At 35.8% G+C, this 16,903-nt stretch overlaps 1 protein-coding gene across 1 annotated transcript in view; it reads right to left on the bottom strand.

Annotated features, from left to right (window-relative positions):
- The window catches only part of notch1a (notch receptor 1a), a 35,052-nt gene extending 19,425 nt beyond the window's left edge, over window positions 1–15,627 (bottom strand). Inside the window, exons 1-6 of the mRNA XM_051877619.1 lie at window positions 15,184–15,627; window positions 12,713–12,785; window positions 2,601–2,863; window positions 2,167–2,505; window positions 541–663; window positions 212–445 (exon numbers count right to left, since the gene is read on the bottom strand). Of these exons, the coding sequence (XP_051733579.1) occupies window positions 212–445; window positions 541–663; window positions 2,167–2,505; window positions 2,601–2,863; window positions 12,713–12,785; window positions 15,184–15,247 (1,096 nt within the window). The 5' untranslated portion in view covers window positions 15,248–15,627. The remainder of the gene's footprint in view (window positions 1–211; window positions 446–540; window positions 664–2,166; window positions 2,506–2,600; window positions 2,864–12,712; window positions 12,786–15,183) is intronic.
- Window positions 15,628–16,903: the final 1,276 nt, after the last annotated feature.

Genomic DNA, 16,903 nt, shown 5'->3' on the forward strand with positions numbered 1-16,903 from the left:
TTGAATGAATGATTCAATTACTCACTCATAAAGTCTTCACTTGTTTTATTACTGGATAAATCAGCGTTTTTGAATGAATCCCTTGAATGAATGATTCAATGACTCATAGCTCTAACTATAATAGAATATAAATAATACTAAAATAACTGGGTAAATGCTGGGTAAAATAAAGAAAGTCAAAAAAAAATGGAAATTGCATAAACAAATGTACCTGTGCGGCCATGTGGACACTCGCAGAAGAAAGAGGCGACTCGATCATGGCAGGTGGCACCCTGGGAACACGCAGCGCTGGCGCAGTCGTCGATGTTCTCGCTGCAGTCATCGCCCGTCCATCCGTTCACGCACACACAGTGGAACCCGCCGATGGTGTTGTGACACGTTCCTCCATTCTGACAAGCGTTAGGCGAGAGTTCGCACTCATCTACATCATCCGTACAGTACTGACCTGAAGAAAGAAGGGGTCAGAGGTCAAACATAAGGTGAGGCAAAATATTTTATTTCATTGTATTATTTTTATTTTAAAGTACACAAAAGTAGTACCGGTCCAGTGTTTGTCGCAATGGCAGTTGTACGTATTGACGCCGTCTATACACCTGCCTCCATTCTCACAGGCATGCTGGGTGCAGTCGTCAACGTTATGCTCGCACGTTTGACCCGTGAACCCTGAGAGAGACAAATGATTCACATTCAATACACATCAAAGAGTCTGAGGCCATATACAGATTGTGTTTATGTGCTTGAGTGAGTAACTGAATCATCTAGGTCACTCATTGGGATTACATATAAACTACAACAAAAAAGCACCGCATTTCATGCAAGACTGACATGCTGTTAATGAGTAACTGAGCACATGCAGGGTTATTAGCGTTTGCTAAGACAAAAGCTGTTGTTTTAAAAGCATTACCATTACTGTTTATATTGTTTTATTGTATTTATATATGGTTTTAAAAACTAACTTTCGTAGGATGGATTGAAATGCAACTGAAGTAGAAGTGATGTCCGTAAAATTAATTAAACTGAAATGTAAAGTAAAATTTTTAAAATGTATAATGTATTTAAATTTATATTTATATATGCATTTATATTCATTTTTATGTTTTTTTTTTTAATTTTTATTTATTCATTTATATGCATTTATTTTAATTTGTTTATATTTATTTATAAATGCATATTTTTTAAATGCTAGAAATGCAAATGGGTTAAGATTAGGATTTTGGTTAGGTTTATTTATATGCATTTATATTTATATTATTATTTATATATTATATTATATATATATTATCATATGTATGTTGATATTTATGCATTCATATTCTAGAAATGCAACTTTGGTTAGGTTTATTAAAGCATATTTATATATATTTATATTATATATATATATATATTTATATATATATATATATATATATATATATATATATATATATATATATATATATTTTTTTTTTTTTTTTTTTTTTTTTTTTCATATTTATTAATGTATTTATGTTTATTTATATTTATATATGTATTTATATTTTTTTTTAATCATTCTTTTTTTATAAACTATTATTATTGTTTATATTGTTTTATTATATTTATATATGGTTTTAAAATCTATTAAACTTTCGTTGGCTGAAATGAAATGCAACTGATGTAGAAATGATGTCCAAAAAATTAATCACAACGAAATGTAAAGTAAATTAGACCAAAACTTTTTTTTTTAATTTATTTATATTTATATCTTCTTTTTTTTTTTCAAGAAATTGAATTAACACTTTTATTCAGCAAGGATGCATTAAATTGATCAAAAGTGACAGTAAAGACATTTATAATGTTGAAATTGAATGCTTTATATTTCAGAAATTGAGATTAATGTTCTATTGAACTTTCTATTCATCAAAGAAAAAAAAATGTAGCATATTAGAATGATTTCTGAAGGATCATGTGACACTGAAGACTGGAGTAATAATGCTGAAAATTCAGCTTTGATCACAGGAATAAATTGCATTTGAAAAAATATTCAAATAGAAAAGTTATCTAAATTGTAAAAATATTTCACAATATTACTGTTTTTTGCTGTATTTTGGAATAATATACATTTTCAAATAAATACATCATAAATATTTATTTATGATGTTATTATAATAATGATGCCAAACTTGACACACAAATAAGCACACTTACCTGACAGACAAGTGCAGGCATAGGTGGTGTCGCTGGTCTGTAAGCAGGTCCCTCCATTCCTGCAGGGCGAGGGGTGGCACGGGTGGTACAGGCGCTCACAGTGTGTGCCAGCGTACTCAGGTGGGCACCGGCAGAAGTACGAGCCCACCTCGTTTATACAGGTGCCTCCGTTACGACAGGGGGAGGGAGAGAGTGCGCACTCGTTCACGTCTTGCCGACACGTCTGACCGTGGAAGTTAGGAGGGCAGGTGCAGATGTAGTGCGAGTCGAATGCTGAACACTGGCCGCTGTTGGCACAGGGGTTCGACGCACACGGGTCGGCCTGTTGGCACGTTTTACCTACGTACATACAGGGAAAAACAGAGGTTAACTTATCTTCCAACCCGCAAGGAAGAGCATCTATTCTGTGTGATGTCTGTGTGTGATGGTCATACCTGACCATCCAGGTGGGCAGCGGCAGGTAAAGGTGTCGAGCGTGAGCAGAGAGCAGGTGCCTCCGTTACGGCATGGGGAGCTCATACACACATGATTGACGGGTGTCAGACAGAGCGGATCGCTGTATCCTAAGACGCATTCGCAGGTCACCTCCACGTCATTCCCCTGCGTCCGTGCGAGGCAAACACCTCCGTTACGACACGGCGACGGGCTGCACGGGTTCGCGAACTGACACTGGGGGCCGACGAAGTCTGCAGGACACCTAAAGAAACACAAAACACACAGATTACTAAATAGTTTGAGAATAACTGTCTCAAAAAGTGAGCTAAAATGACAAAGCCTCCAAGTGAAAAGTTGGAAACATTATTTATAAATACATACTTTTTTAATGCTAGAAATGCTTTTTATATCTATTTATGTATATTCATATTTATTAGTGTATTTATATACTGTATGTATTTGTATTTTTTTTTTCTTGTTGCAAGTTCATATTTATTTATTTATTTATTTATATGCATTTTAATTAGTTTGTGTTTATTTATAAATACATATTTTTAAATTCTAGAAATGCAAATGTTTTCTTTTAGGGTTAAGGTTAGGATTTTGGTTAGGTTTATTTATATGCATTTATTTTTTATATCTTTATGTATGTTGATATTTATTTATTAATGTATTTATATTCTAGAAATGCAAATTGTTTATATGGTTAGGTTTATTAAGGCATTTATATTTATATATGTATTTATATTCATTTTTATGCATGTATGTATTTTATTTATTTATTAATTTTTTAATTCTAGAAATGGTTAAGGTTAGGGTTAATTTAGGTTTATTTATTAATGCATTTATATATGCATTTATATTCATTTTTATTTATTTATTCATATTTATTTGTATTTGTTTATATTTATTTATTTATTAATTAATGCAAATGTTTCCTTTTAGGCTTCAGGTCATGGTAATTTGTTTTATACAAAAACATGTCTATGATATGTTCTCATTTAGTTGGCTGAGTAAATGTATGTTTGTATGCGTGTGCACGTACAAACAGTGTGTGAAAGAAAGACACTGTTCTAACTCATCTAAATTCCTCAAGGCGATCAGGAGCCACAAGAACACACACAGTGTCACATGCTCTCTCTCATATGGACACATACAAATGACACACTTGAACACTTTCTTCAACAGCCACTAAAGCAAACTTCAAAATGTGAACTTAAAAGAAAGATAGTAAATACAGTGCATTTATTCATGCAAGTGTGTGTTTGTGTGCTGCAGCAGGTGTGCATAAATAAGGGCAGCTGTGCTGCAGGCCCCTCCCACTGTACTCAGTCCCTCCCCCAAAGCCTGTTGCCATGGCGAGTGGCATAAGTTCACTAAGGCAGCTCCCAAGAGAAGAGAAAACTCCACCCCCCCCAAACTCCTGGTGTGCGATATCTCACTTTTATCTGCACAGAATATTGATTGACATGATTTGTTCTCATTGATATTTATCATTTTTATTTATTCGTCTTGTCTTTATTAAACATATCACTGTAGATATATTAAATTATTTGTGCTTAATGATTCTTAAATTTCAAATTTGCAATGGAGAAAAAAAAAAAAGTTATTTGCTTAAGTTTGGCTCTAGATTTATAAAATTTAGTGTCAAAATGTAGTGCATTGCATTAACTGATTCACTGCTCTTTAAAAGCAAAATAAAGAATGGAAACAAAATATATATATATTGTTATATACCTACATAAATGTAATATTACATTCATTTTTAAAGGTATTAATATTGTATGTAGTTTTTAATGTTTTAAGTATGTTTTAAAAAAAAAATAGAAATACATTAGTGCTGTCAAATTGATCACATCTAACATAAAAGTTTGTAAATATATAATGTGTGTATGTATGTGTGTATGCATGTAATATCAATATTTTAAAAATAAATGTAGAAAATTCAACAAATTTAGTTAACATGTTAATTAGTAGCTGTAATCACAATGCAACTGCAAATTCACATGCAGTGGTTTAATAATGAAGACATCCCAGTGCAAACACTTGCAGGCGCAGATGAGCGTGTGAGTTTACTTGAGGCATTAACGCAGTCGCTCTCTTTGTCCCCAGAGACGGCAGCAGAAGTCATCTGCAGCCCGTCGTGGCAACAGGTCCGAGAGCAGGAGTGCGTGTGAGATTCGACTCTGAACAGATGCTGCGGTGACCTGTGACCCCTGAGCACATTTGTGACTGCAGGCTACAGACCCCCCCATTCCAGTGGGCTGGTCTACCATCTGCTGCTGCCGCGGCCTTCTGTGCAAGAGTGTGTGTGTGTGTGTGTGTGTGTGTGTGTGTGTGTGTGTGTGTGTGTGTGTGTGTGTGTGTGTTTTCACACCGCAGACTTCCTGCCCCTGAGTGTGAATCAAAACAACAAACTTTCGTTTTTTCCGTATGGCCCTCAGTGCTGGGTTCTTACAATTCACACCTTTGCAAACACGAGATGTTGGGGACAATTTGAGTGTTTATATATTAGCGGCCACTACAGGTGGTGAACTTATATTATATATACAGGTGCTGGTCATATAATTAGAATATCATCAAAAAGTTCATTTTTTTATTATAAATTATTTTTAAAAATGAAACTTTCATATATTCTAGATTCCCTACATGTAAAGTAAAACATTTCAAAAGTTTTTTTTTTAAATTTTGATGATTAGAGCGTACAGCTCATGAAAGTCCAAAATCCAGTATTTCAAAATATTAGAATATTTCCTAAGATCAATCAAAAAATGGATTTGCAAAACAGAAAAGTTCAAGTTCTTTAAAGTATGTTCTTTTGTGCACTCAATACTTGATCGGCAGGACATATTACAGCAAATGACTTGCTCCTAGCACAAATTACTGCATCAGTGAAGTGTGGCATGGAAGTGATCAGCCTGTGGCACTGCTGAGGCACTATTGAGCCTTCAGATCATCTGTATATTGTTGGATCGACTGTTTCTCATCTTTCTCTTGAAAATATCCCATAGATTCAGGTCAGGCATATTGGCTGGCCAATAAAGCACAGTAATATCATGGTCAGCAAACCACTTGGAAGTGGTTTTTGCACTGTGGGCAGGTGCTAAAGTCCTGCTGGAAAAGGAAATCAGCATCTCCATAAAGCTTGTCAGCAGATGGAAGCATAAAGTGCTCCAAAATCTCCTGGAAGATGGCTGCATTGACTTTGCACTTGATAAAACACAATGGACCAACACCAGCAGACGTCACGGCCCCCCCAAATCATTATTGACTTCAGAAACTTCACACTAGACTTCAAGCAGCTTGGATTCTGTGCCTCTCCAGTCTTCCTTCAGACTCTGGGACCATGATTTCAACATGAAATGCAAAATTTTCTTTTATCTGAAAAGAGGACTTTCGACCACTGTTCACTGTCCAGTTCTTTTTCTCCTTAGCCCAGGTAAGATGCTTCTGACGTTGTCTCTGGTTCAGAAGTGGCTTGGTAGTCCTTTTCCTGAAGATGTCTGAGTGTGGTGACTCTTGATGCGCTGACTCCGGCTTCATTCTACTCATTGTGAAGCTCTCCCAAGTGTTCGAATCGGCTTTACTTGACAGTATTCTCAAGCTTGCGGTCATCCCTGTTGCTTGTGCACCTTTGCCTACCCAATTTCTTCCTTCCAGTCAACTTTGCATTTAATATGCTTTGATACATCACTCTGTAAACAGCCACCCCATTCAGTAATGACCTTCTGTGATTTACTCTCTTTGTGGAGGGTGTCAATGATTGTCTCCTGGACCATTGCCAAGTCAGCAGTCTTCCCCATTAGTGTGGTTTCAAAGAACAAAAGATACCCGGAATTTATACTGTAGGGATGGTCATTTAATGAAACTCAAATGTAACTATTCTAATATTTTGAGATACTGGATTTTGGACTTTCATGAGCTGTACGCTCTAATCAACAAATTAAAAAAAAAAACCTTTTGAAATGTTTTACTTTACATGTAGGGAATCTAGAATATATGAAAGTTTCATTTTTTAAAATAATTTACAATAAAAAAAATGAACTTTTTTACGATATTCTAATTATATGACCAGCACCTGTATTATATATCAGTAACACTTCACAATAAAGTTTCAAAACAAAAATGACAGTCATTAATCTGTTCTTAGTGGATTTAAGTCGCTCACTTCACATACATCAAAAAACAGCTCCATCATGATTTCTCAGAGCTTAGTGAGTGTTGATTTTGACCTCTGTAGAGATAAATAAACATTCACAAATACGTTTTCAGTTCAGGGACAAGGAACGCAGGACAGCACGTCTCTAAACCACAAACCTAGCATTCAAAACTACACATTAGAAACTAACTAGACTTATGACATGGAAGTGCGAGTTTAAGTGGAATATTAGAATGCAGAAGTTACTCAACAAAAGGCAAAAATCTCAAGTCATGCTTACAGACACAAGCGGTTTCACATGGTTTTGGTGGAAGACCAAATTTAGAAACTTAGGGTCATTGCAACAGTCCTGCTCACACGCACTGCGTTTCGTTCTACAAATAGCTCTGGTTATGCACATCACACACATCCAGTGAGGCTGCATTTAAAACACACATATATTAGATTCTGACCTCATAATTATGATGCCCACCCAATAGCTGTCACCAATCCAACCACAACCAGCGATAGAAGGTCATAAAGCACTGCAGGATTCAAATGACAACTCTGGAATTCTGATTCCATGCTTCCAATTAACTTCCCACCCTCCAGCATTCCAAAAGTTCCAGAATGATGTCAGGTGTTTTGGAATGATCCAAGAACACTTTATGATGTTCATAAATCTAAAAACTAACAAAACACACATGGACCTTGTTGCATTATGAATTGCATTATGACACATTCTGCAAATGCATTCACACACATCACTAAAGTAAAACGAAGCCCAAAAATGTGGAAAAGCCTGGAATTGGCTGATAAAAGCAAATTTTCACACTATAGGCTATCGTTATAGTTTAAAAACAGCCGATAGGCAGGGCATATATATCCGGCAAATCAAAAGAGGGCAGGAAAATGCACTGCATTTAGGCTTTGTATAAAGAAAATGCTAAAAAAAACAGTGTGATGTTCAATATTAATTGATAACATTCAGAAAGTTAAGAAATATTACTCTTCAGAATTTAGTTAATGTTTGTTAATATTAATTTGAGTAATGTGTTTGTTTATAACTGATGCAGTTACTCAAACAAGTTGATGAAATGGAGAGAATAAAGTTTTTATTTGCATTTCTTTGAAAATATAATATAATTATTTATTATAATGAAATTATAATTAATTTAAAAAAAAGGTATAAAAGGCAGAACCCCCAAACTATCGGTATCATTATCGGTATCGGCAGATATCACTCTGAATAATCGGTTTCCATATCGGTGGAGAAATTTAGTATCGGTGCATCTCCATGTAAACACAAACTTTTATGTTAGATGCGATTAATCGATTTGACAGCACTAAATGCATTAATATTTTGAATTAGCTATTGTTTTTATCAATTTTTTTCAACTTAAACTTAAGTTAGCTGCAAAGGCAACATTTCTAATTTTTGTTTAAGTTTTTTTAGGCTTAAGTTTTTCATCTAATATTCATTTAATTTCAATTAATGAAAGTGATTTTTAATTGGTTTTGATAACAATAACTCTGCTGCACATACATAACCAAGCCTGAAGAGACTTAGCTTATCCATAACACCCCCATAACTCTGACTACACCTAAAAATACTTGAAATAAGTTTTAATATGGCATCACCCAAAAAGGTCAAGTTTCCTAGAATAGAAAAAGTATATAATCTAGTATCAATCAGAGAATGTCTGAGGTTCACCCCTTTTCATGAAGATTATTTGCTTTGAATGAGTGTGTCATCAAAAGATCATTACAGGAACATTTAACTCAACGCAAAGTAGGACATCCTCTCACTAAATGTCAGAAGTTCATGTGAACTAACAATTTCAAGCAGCGCTGACCTTAATTCAGATGCAACAAGTCAGAGAAATCCCCACATGCTTACGCACTAACAAACACTGGCGATTTACAAACAATTTCCAAGGTTGAGAATCGGACCACACAGGAAAGGCGTCAAAGATCAGATGAGATATTTCTGGGAGAAAAAAGGGATCAAAAATATCTCTGCTCTTCCTGTTTATTGTCATCACAACAGGATGCTCAGGGATCAGCCCGCACTGAATGTGTGCGCAAGCTGCAACTCAACAGTCCTCACAATGAGAGATGAAATCTCTCTCTTCCTTTCTTCTTTGCTAAACAGATTCATTCATTTGCTGAGGCAATTATGACTTATTATTGCTCATACTCTGGGTAATAAACTTGAAAGGTATATTAAATGGTGATACATATGTGAATGACGCTTCAAATTGTGTGGCTTGTTGTGTGTGATGAAACAGGTGAAAAAAATCCCATAGATTTGCACTGAACAAATTATCGGAGCTCAGTAATTCAGGGGACCTGTTACCACAACTCAAATAAGTTAAAAGTTAAAAATTCTAATTTAATGTTTTAATTAAACCTGTAAAACAGTTGCAAACATTATTTTGTTGATTTCTGTTGACATAACGTTGCTCATTACATCAACTTAATATCATCTGTAATTTAAACTCAAATTTCTGCGTTAATTGGCTTTTTAAAAAAAAAATGATGTTGTAGTAACTTAATGAAATTGTCTTGATAACTTCGGACATTAAGCAGTGGATTTCTAGTTCCCAGCATGCTTTGCATAGGACTGAATAGGGAGAATAAATGTTGAAATTAAGTAATTTATTTGTTTTTAGTGAAGGGAAAGACCTTTTAGTGTTTAATGCTGTTATGTTTGACATTTAAAAGAGTTTTGTGGTCATCATTGTGCTGAAGAGTAGATACATGAAGGTAAACACTATAATCAATGACTGTGTTAATGCCAGTGACAAGTAATATCTTATTTTTTCATTAAAATATACATATTAAATAAGTTATGTTAGCATGTGCTATGATAGCTGTGGATTTGAACTAAAATAGATAAGAATAATTGGTTCCAGGGCAACTCTGGTAGTTGGAGCGACTTAATTTTTTTGAGTAATCAACTTAAAAATTTGTGTTTATGCTACAAATTATTAAGTTCCTCTAACTCAATGTAGCTTGTTGGTTAAACAAATTCACTCAAAGTTTTCATAACTCAGAAAAATTGATGCAAATTGTTGCGTTAATTCTTTTTTGTTGAGCCAACACATTATTTTCTTAGAGTGTAGACATCTAAGAACATCAGACCAATAAGCAAACACACATTCTTAAAAATAAAAGTTATAAAATGGGTTTTTCAGAGTGATGCCATAGAAGTTTGGCTCCCCACAGAACCTTTCATCGAACAGTTCTTAAAAGAACATGTTTTACTCAGTGTGAAGAACATTTTCACTATAAAGAACCTTTTGTGGAATGGAAAGATTCTGTGGATGTTAAAGGTTCTTAAATGGAACCATAGACGCCAATAAAGACCTAGGAACCAACCACACCTTAGCAACCACTCAATAATAGCGACAACTTTTGCACAAACACTTGCGTTTTCATCCAAAAAGGGAAAAAATATGGCAACCAATCCAGAACTCCCTAGCATAATGGCAGCAACTTATGCAAAGACAAAAACGCAGGTTATCATCAAAAAAGGGGAGAAAAAAAAAAAATCATAGCAACCTATAATAACCTAGGAAACACCTAGAAACCATCTAGAACTCCCTGGCAATCAACATTAAAATTAATTTTATTTTGAACTTTGAAAGGGTAAAAGTGACACAGGATATGGCAATCTTTTCCTAGATAGGAAAAATGATTAAATTGAGAAAGAAATGCGGCTGCCGGCTAACAGTCTCACACACTTGTTTGCTTTTAAATTTCCCCCCTTTAAAGCCTCTCACACACACACTGAGGCCTTTCTCATGAGTTCCTGCAATCTTATTACCCCCTCCGCCATCTGCCCTCCAAAAGAGACACCATTCACACACATACAGACGAGCCTCCAGAGAGTCTAAGAACATAGATAAAAGCAAAAAAGACTGGAAAAAAAAAAAATAATAATTTAAAACAAAATCTGATTTTGATGGAAAAATCTTAGTGTGTGTGCATCCTATAAGAACGAATGCAAGTTTTATTCCATGCTTGCTAAGTGTGTGTGTGTGAGACAATAGGAGGTGAGGGCCAGCTGTTGGGCTGAATGGCATGAATAGACATTGACAGAAGCAGCGTCCCACTGCAGCAGGGCACCAACGGACTACTGGGGGGTTGGTAGGGGGGTCTTTTATCTAAGTTTGAAACAGAATGACTATAGCCGCGTGCACGTTCGCACATGCGCGCACACACACACTCGAAAGATGCTGAGGGCTTTGTCTGGTTGCTAAGAAGGGTTTGGTCCTAAAGATGGAATCTCAATGTGGTAGATCACAGCTTTCAAACAAATACACAGGTATGCACACACTTTTTTGCATGGTGTTTTACTGCCAATTAACTAGGCATATACACAAAATACAGTTTTAAAAATGGCTACTTGCCATTACTTTGTAAATAATTACAAAGAAATGGCAAGTAACACAATGAATAAAATGGGAAATTTAAGTAGAAATACTGAATCTTCTTGTTTTTCAGTGGTCAACAAAGAACTATTGGTGCATATAGACTTACTATATGTTTTTTTTTTTTTTTTTTTGGAGATTCAAAAAGTTCTTGATTCATTATGGGTTTTTCATGTCTGTGTTTTGGATTCTAGGAACTTAAAAAGGTTCCTAAAGTCTTAAAAATAAAGGTTCCAAAAGGAGGTTTTCCTCCTTTTTAATAACCTAAAGAACCAATCATTTACAAAGTATGCAATATTATGCCTGTTACACCCTTTAAAATAAAGGTTCTTCAATGGTCAACAAAGAACTATCAGATGCATATAGAGACTTTGGAGGTTCAAAAAGTTCTTAATTCATTATAGGTTTTTGAGATATGTGTTTTGGATTCTAGCACCAGAGAATATATGGTTTTCCACAGAACTAGAGAATAAAAAGTTCTGTAGAACTTAGAAAGCTTCCTAAACTCTTCCAAATGGGGGTTTTCCACAGTGATGCCATAGAAGAACCATTTTGGGTTCTCCAAAGAACCTTTCAGTGAACAGCTCTCAAAAGAACCATTTTTTAGTGTGAACAACATTTTAATAACCTAAAGAACCAACTCGAAAAATCATTTACAGTGTATGCAATATTATGCATGTTACGCTCTTTTAAATAAAAAGGATCTTCAATAGTCAACAAAGAGCTATCAGATGCATATAGAGACTTTGGAGATTCAAAAAGTTCTTGATTCATTATAAGTTTTTCAGATATGTGTTTTGGATTCTAGCACCAGAGAATATATGGTTTTCCACAGAACTAGAGAATAAAAAGTTCTGTAGAACTTAGAAAGCTTCCTAAACTCTTCCAAATGGGGGTTTTCCACAGTGATGCCATAGAAGAACCATTTTGGGTTCTCCAAAGAACCTTTCAGTGAACAGCTCTCAAAAGAACCATTTTTTAGTGTGAACAACATTTTAATAACCTAAAGAACCAACTCGAAAAATCATTTACAGTGTATGCAATATTATGCATGTTACGCTCTTTTAAATAAAAAGGATCTTCAATAGTCAACAAAGAGCTATCAGATGCATATAGAGACTTTGGAGATTCAAAAAGTTCTTGATTCATTATAAGTTTTTCAGATATGTGTTTTGGATTCTAGCACCAGAGAATAGATGGTTTATCAAAGAGCCAGAGAATAAAAAGTTCCTAAACTCTTGAAAATAAAGGTTCCAGGTTTCACAGTGATGCCATAGAAGAACCATTTTGGGTTCTCCAAAGAACCTTTCAGTGAACAGCTCTTAAAAGAACCATTTTTTAGTGTGAACAACATTTTAATAACCTAAAGAATCTTTATCCTCTATTAAGGACAATAGAAAGGTTCCATGGATCTTCAAGGTTCTTAGATTCCAATAAAGAACCTTCATTTTTGAGAGTGCATGACATCAGTCTCTAAAACCATTTTTAGTTCTAATCGAAACTTTAAGTATAGCTCAATGTTTTTGTAACATACCTGCATGATGCTTCTCCACTCGGCTTGAGCTCGCATATTCCTCCATTCTGACAGTATTCTGAGCATCTTTGCCCTAAACAAACACAAACATCTGTTAGTGCATCCCAACAATCAACTAAACCACAAAAATCACCTGCAGAAAACCGGGTCAAACCTGCACCCACCCACCTGTACAACCCAAAGCACACCTGTCAATGCAAACACACATGCTAACTCCTTACAAAAGAACCTTGCCACCTATAGACATCAATAAAGAGCCCTGAGCCCTTTGTTTTGTGGCCCCGATGGAGACCACTGGCCTTTTGTTGGACTGTGAATAACTGACTTTGATGGAGGACTGGAGGGGGGGTTCTTGACTATTCATCTAAAGAGATCCTGAAAAATCCAGTTATCCAACACTGAGCCTGGAAATACCTCCACATTCTCAACAATTCCCTCTCCGTGTGGCAGTCAGCCTTTAACAAGGATTTAAACTCAAAATACAGTCCTTCCTGTTTCGGTATTAATATATCAGCTTCACACTAGTTTAAGTTTAGCTGACAGTGTTGGGATGTGCACATTTGGGTTTGAGTAAGCATTCAATGTGTTATTAAGCCAAATGTGTCCAACATTACAAGGAAACTATTTTTTTTAGCAGGAGCGTGCAACGTCACACTTTAGGGATTAACAGCACATCTAAGCCAGTCACCATGGGCTGCAGTTGTGCACTTGTTGAATGAAACCAGCTGCCTGCAGGCCGTCTTTAATTGGTAATGACTGTCTAGAGACAAAGCTCTTAGTCAAAACCCTCAGACTGGTCCTAATTATAGATTACACCACTAGTATAAATTCTCCTTTATTCTTTTTCATATGATTCAAACAGCTTCTATGCACAGACTAGGCCGCGCAATGCAATTTCAAACACTTTAAAACTTACTAAGCAAATTTTTGACTTTTTTTCAATCATTTGTAGTTATTGGAAAGAGATATTTATAAAGTTATTTTATCAAGATTACCAATGAAAGTTCAAAAAAAACAAACAAAAAAAAACATTAGGCCTAAGTTCAAGTTAAATGTTTAAAGTTGTACATGTTTTCTATGCTTTGTCCGTGAGTTATTAAATATTAAATGTTATTAATAAAATGTAGGCTAATGGAAGTTAAGTAATAAAAAAAATAATAGGCTAATAATACATTATAGGCTACCTTTCCAGAAATTCTAACCTAAGATGGCTGTTGGTCATCTTTGAAGTATCATGTAAATAACACAAAGTACAATGGAATAGCCATTAGATACCATTAGCTATTTTGCTACATACAGAACTTCTTGTTAGCATAATTTCTCTCTTTCTTAACTTGTGTACCTCAGGCTTTAAATGTGAAGAATTTAACATTAATACGCGTCTGTTTCGTTTCCTGTGCCTTCTGTCTAGTCGTGTCATTTCCCCTGTCTGTCTTCTCTCGGTTCCTCTACGGGAGCGTGGCCTGTTGGAGCGGCCCGCGCGTGTGTGGACGAGGGAGGGAGTTGGGGGGGGGGGGGTGGTTCTAGGGACACACGCGCGCCTAACGGGAGCGCGCGCGACAGCTGCGGTGCCCACGCCGCGCGGACAAAAGGAATCAGAGTCCAGCACGAGCCCATAAAACACTGTCTCGAGCCATTGTTTACCAGCGCACGAGAACAACAGCACAACCCCCTCCTCCTCCCCCCCTCCCTTCATTCACTCACTCACAGATCGCTTTCCTCCAGACTCCACACACAATGCAACTCAATCAACATCAGGGACCAGACAAAAAAAAAAAAATCCTGAACGCTAAAAAAAAGCCACAATAACGTCAGAAATCAAGCACTTCTACTGTCATAAAGTTCTGAAGTTACTCAACTTTGATGTGAAGAAATGAATCTGTGATTTGATTTTTTACGGTTATACTCATGATAACAAGAACAGAAACTACCCCAAAAGTTACATTAGTGAATCAACAAGTTAAAAACAGATTTTAGATAAATTGGAAACTATTTTTGTAACTGAGGCGGCTGTCAAAAGTGATCTAATTCACCTCAAATAGACTAAAAGCATAAACTTGCACTGAATTACATTTTGAATTCAACCAGAATCAATAATGCATATCAATATATTAGACATCCCATATCAGAGAGAGAGTTAATATTAATAATTTACTTAAGTATGTTGGTTTTTACTTACACAGCTAGTACATTGCCACTTTTTTTCATGCAAATAATCATGCCAATAAAGTACTTGACGTTAAAAAAAATAATGGAAATGAAAGAAAAAGATAGTTGTGAAAGACAATATCATTATATTTGTCCCAATCTCAGACTATTCTGTGCAACAAGTGACGCTAAGTTCTGCAAAAACACATTCACTTCTCCAAGCAAAGCAAAACAAAACAAAACAGTTTGGAAATATCAAATTGGAGTCATATGACTGCATGCATATCATTTGAAACGTTATTAGAGTTGCATTGATCTTATACCTTGTGCCACCGTCGCGAGCGATGCTGCCGTCAGTAGCGTTAATTTCACCAAGAAACGGTTCATAACTCCGCCTCGGCGTTACAGCTTCTTTAAAATCCTTTCTGAAGTTCTCATAGATCCCCTGAAGTCTTCTTTAAACCTCCCAAAAAGTGCAAAAGAGTTAGAATAAATATCCGTATTATTAATTAATAAATAAATCCCAATCTCTCTCAAGAGCGTCTCTTGTCGCTGCTGCTCGTGGGAACTCTTGCTTGATTCTCAGCTAGTAGCGCGCGTGAGCGTGCGCGTGCGCTGATGTCACTGTCGCGTGGGACTCTGAAGGAGCTCTTCTGAATGACTTCTCACGCTCTGGATGGAAAGCGTCCGCCCCTGTTATCCATCCGCGCAGGTACTGAGAGAGAGAGAGAGAGATTTCCTTCAAATTAATGTGCTTCTAAGAAGAAAAAAAAAAGAGCAAACACTCCCTGCACAGTTTAGTTTCACCGCGAGGGAAGGAAAAAAAACTTTCTCACACTTTCTTCCCAGGATAAATGTGGGATATGCAGGTTTATTCCTGTCCCATGTAGAGGATTGAGGAGGGACTAGGGCGGATCACTGCTTTCTGCTGGCGCCGGTTCAGACCCATAGAAAAGGGGGGAGGCCTCATTAACAAATCAAGACGCAATGCTGAAAGTGTGTGTCTTTTGTCCCCCATTTCTAAAGGAGGGAAATGTTTTTGTATCACCAGCTAAAAAGTTTTTGGACATGGTATGCCATAGAAATACTGTTTTTCTTACATGCTACCAGCTTTTTGGATATATGGTAATACCAAGTTTGTTTTGAACATTTAATAACATATTTTCTTATATGTTTTTGAACACTTTGGAGTAACAAATATCACTGTATGTGAACATTTCAATCATTTAATAGACCTACTTTGGACAAGAAGTACTAAATATCCTACAAATATCATATGAACACATATACAAATATAATGGTTTTACAATTTCTCAGATACAATCACATTACCATGGTACGACCGCAGTACTTTTTTGTAAATTTGAGTACATTGTTACTTAGTCATAGTCTCTTTTTCTCTCTTTATCTTTCTCAGACACTTCAAAAGTCATCTCTAAAATGATCAATAAGAGGTAAAGATCAATAATGTCAGAGGAATTCCCCTTTGTATGACCTATAACTGCACTGTACTTATGATCTTATAAATGTTAGTTTCTCTTTTAACGTTTCTATTTATTATTTATGATCCAGGTAAAAGCACTAATGCAATATTCTGTCATTCTGATACTGTTTTTGTTCATGTACAAGTTTGTTTGCCTCCCCCACCCCCTTTTTTGGAATGAAACTGCATGTGTGGTTTCATCGCCTGAAGAATTATAGTAATGACACATCATGTTTGACAGTACGCACGATATGTGTGCATGTCTGTGTGTGTCGGCCCGTGGGAACCATTTCGTTGTGGAATCTGTAACCGCAGGGCATAAAAAAAAAGGAGTTGAATGAGAGGGCGAAAGATAGAGAGTGTGTGCCAATACTGTAAATGACAAATGTTGGATAACTGTCGATGAGCTCAAGAGACAAATAACGTCCCGTCGTGCCACTGAAGTTTCATTTTGATTCCTAAATGCAAATCTGCAAGAGTTTGTAGAAAGGTTAAGGTTGAAAAAGTCGCCGAAATGCACTCAGCCTACTTTGATTTGAGAACAGCGGTACTTCCTTTTT

This window comes from Ctenopharyngodon idella, chromosome 21 (genome assembly GCF_019924925.1).
Source record: "Ctenopharyngodon idella isolate HZGC_01 chromosome 21, HZGC01, whole genome shotgun sequence".
NCBI lineage: Eukaryota > Metazoa > Chordata > Actinopteri > Cypriniformes > Xenocyprididae > Ctenopharyngodon > Ctenopharyngodon idella.